Source organism: Neophocaena asiaeorientalis, unplaced genomic scaffold (genome assembly GCF_003031525.2).
Source record: "Neophocaena asiaeorientalis asiaeorientalis breed wild unplaced genomic scaffold, Neophocaena_asiaeorientalis_V1.1 scaffold528, whole genome shotgun sequence".
NCBI lineage: Eukaryota > Metazoa > Chordata > Mammalia > Artiodactyla > Phocoenidae > Neophocaena > Neophocaena asiaeorientalis.
The window spans coordinates 777,141-777,863 of NW_020173938.1; the positions used below are offsets into that span (position 1 = coordinate 777,141).

The following is a 723-nucleotide window of genomic DNA, read 5'->3' on the forward strand; positions in this document are numbered from 1 at the left end:
CCCGGCGCGCCCAACATCCCCAGCGGCGATCGCAGCCATCTTGGACACGGGCAAACGAAGCCGCAAGGCGCGTCACCGTTCGGGCGCGGCTGACTGGCGGAGTATCGCTGGGCAGGGGTCGGGCTAGGTCAGACACGAGGCCTCCTGGTGCCCACTGCGGCGGCCCGAAGGGTACTCCGCGCATATCCCCGGCTCTCTGACTCCCCCCAACAGTGGAAACCCCCGAAAACGTTTTATAAGAATTTACACAACAAAAAGAAAAAGGTGACATGACAATTCTGTCCTAATAATGATTTATAACTATTTTCCCACAAGGACTTTTCTTTAAAAAATATGTGATCTGGTAGTTTTGTTTTTTAATTTGAAACAGAAATGTATAGATGTTTCTTTTTTTTTTTCTTTTGGGCCGAACGTTTGAAAACTGAGCTGCTTAAAATTTTTACTTTTTTAAAAAACCAGTATTAGATTTTAGATTTTTATAAAGCAGAACTAGCTGATGGGGGAAGAATCCATTTCACAAATTCCCACTTGTGAAACACAAATTAAGTACTAATTCAACCCATCCTAAAAACAGAAAGGAAAGAGCAGTTTCACCTATTCAGTTTTATAGCTTTGGCTTTCTTTAATATGGCATTATTTTATTTTTTTTACAAATGATCTACAACCAAGAGATTCACTTATTTATTACAAAGTAACTTGTAATTTCAACATTTGTGCCAGTGA

The 723-nt window shown here is 41.1% G+C and overlaps 1 protein-coding gene across 1 annotated transcript in view; it reads right to left on the reverse strand.

Annotated features, from left to right (window-relative positions):
* ABHD12 (abhydrolase domain containing 12, lysophospholipase) overlaps positions 1–184 on the reverse strand; it is a 68,316-nt gene extending 68,132 nt beyond the window's left edge. Inside the window, exon 1 of the mRNA XM_024752685.1 lies at positions 77–184. Coding sequence (XP_024608453.1) covers positions 77–184 — 108 coding nt within the window. The remainder of the gene's footprint in view (positions 1–76) is intronic.
* Between the last annotated feature and the right edge of the window lie 539 nt (positions 185–723).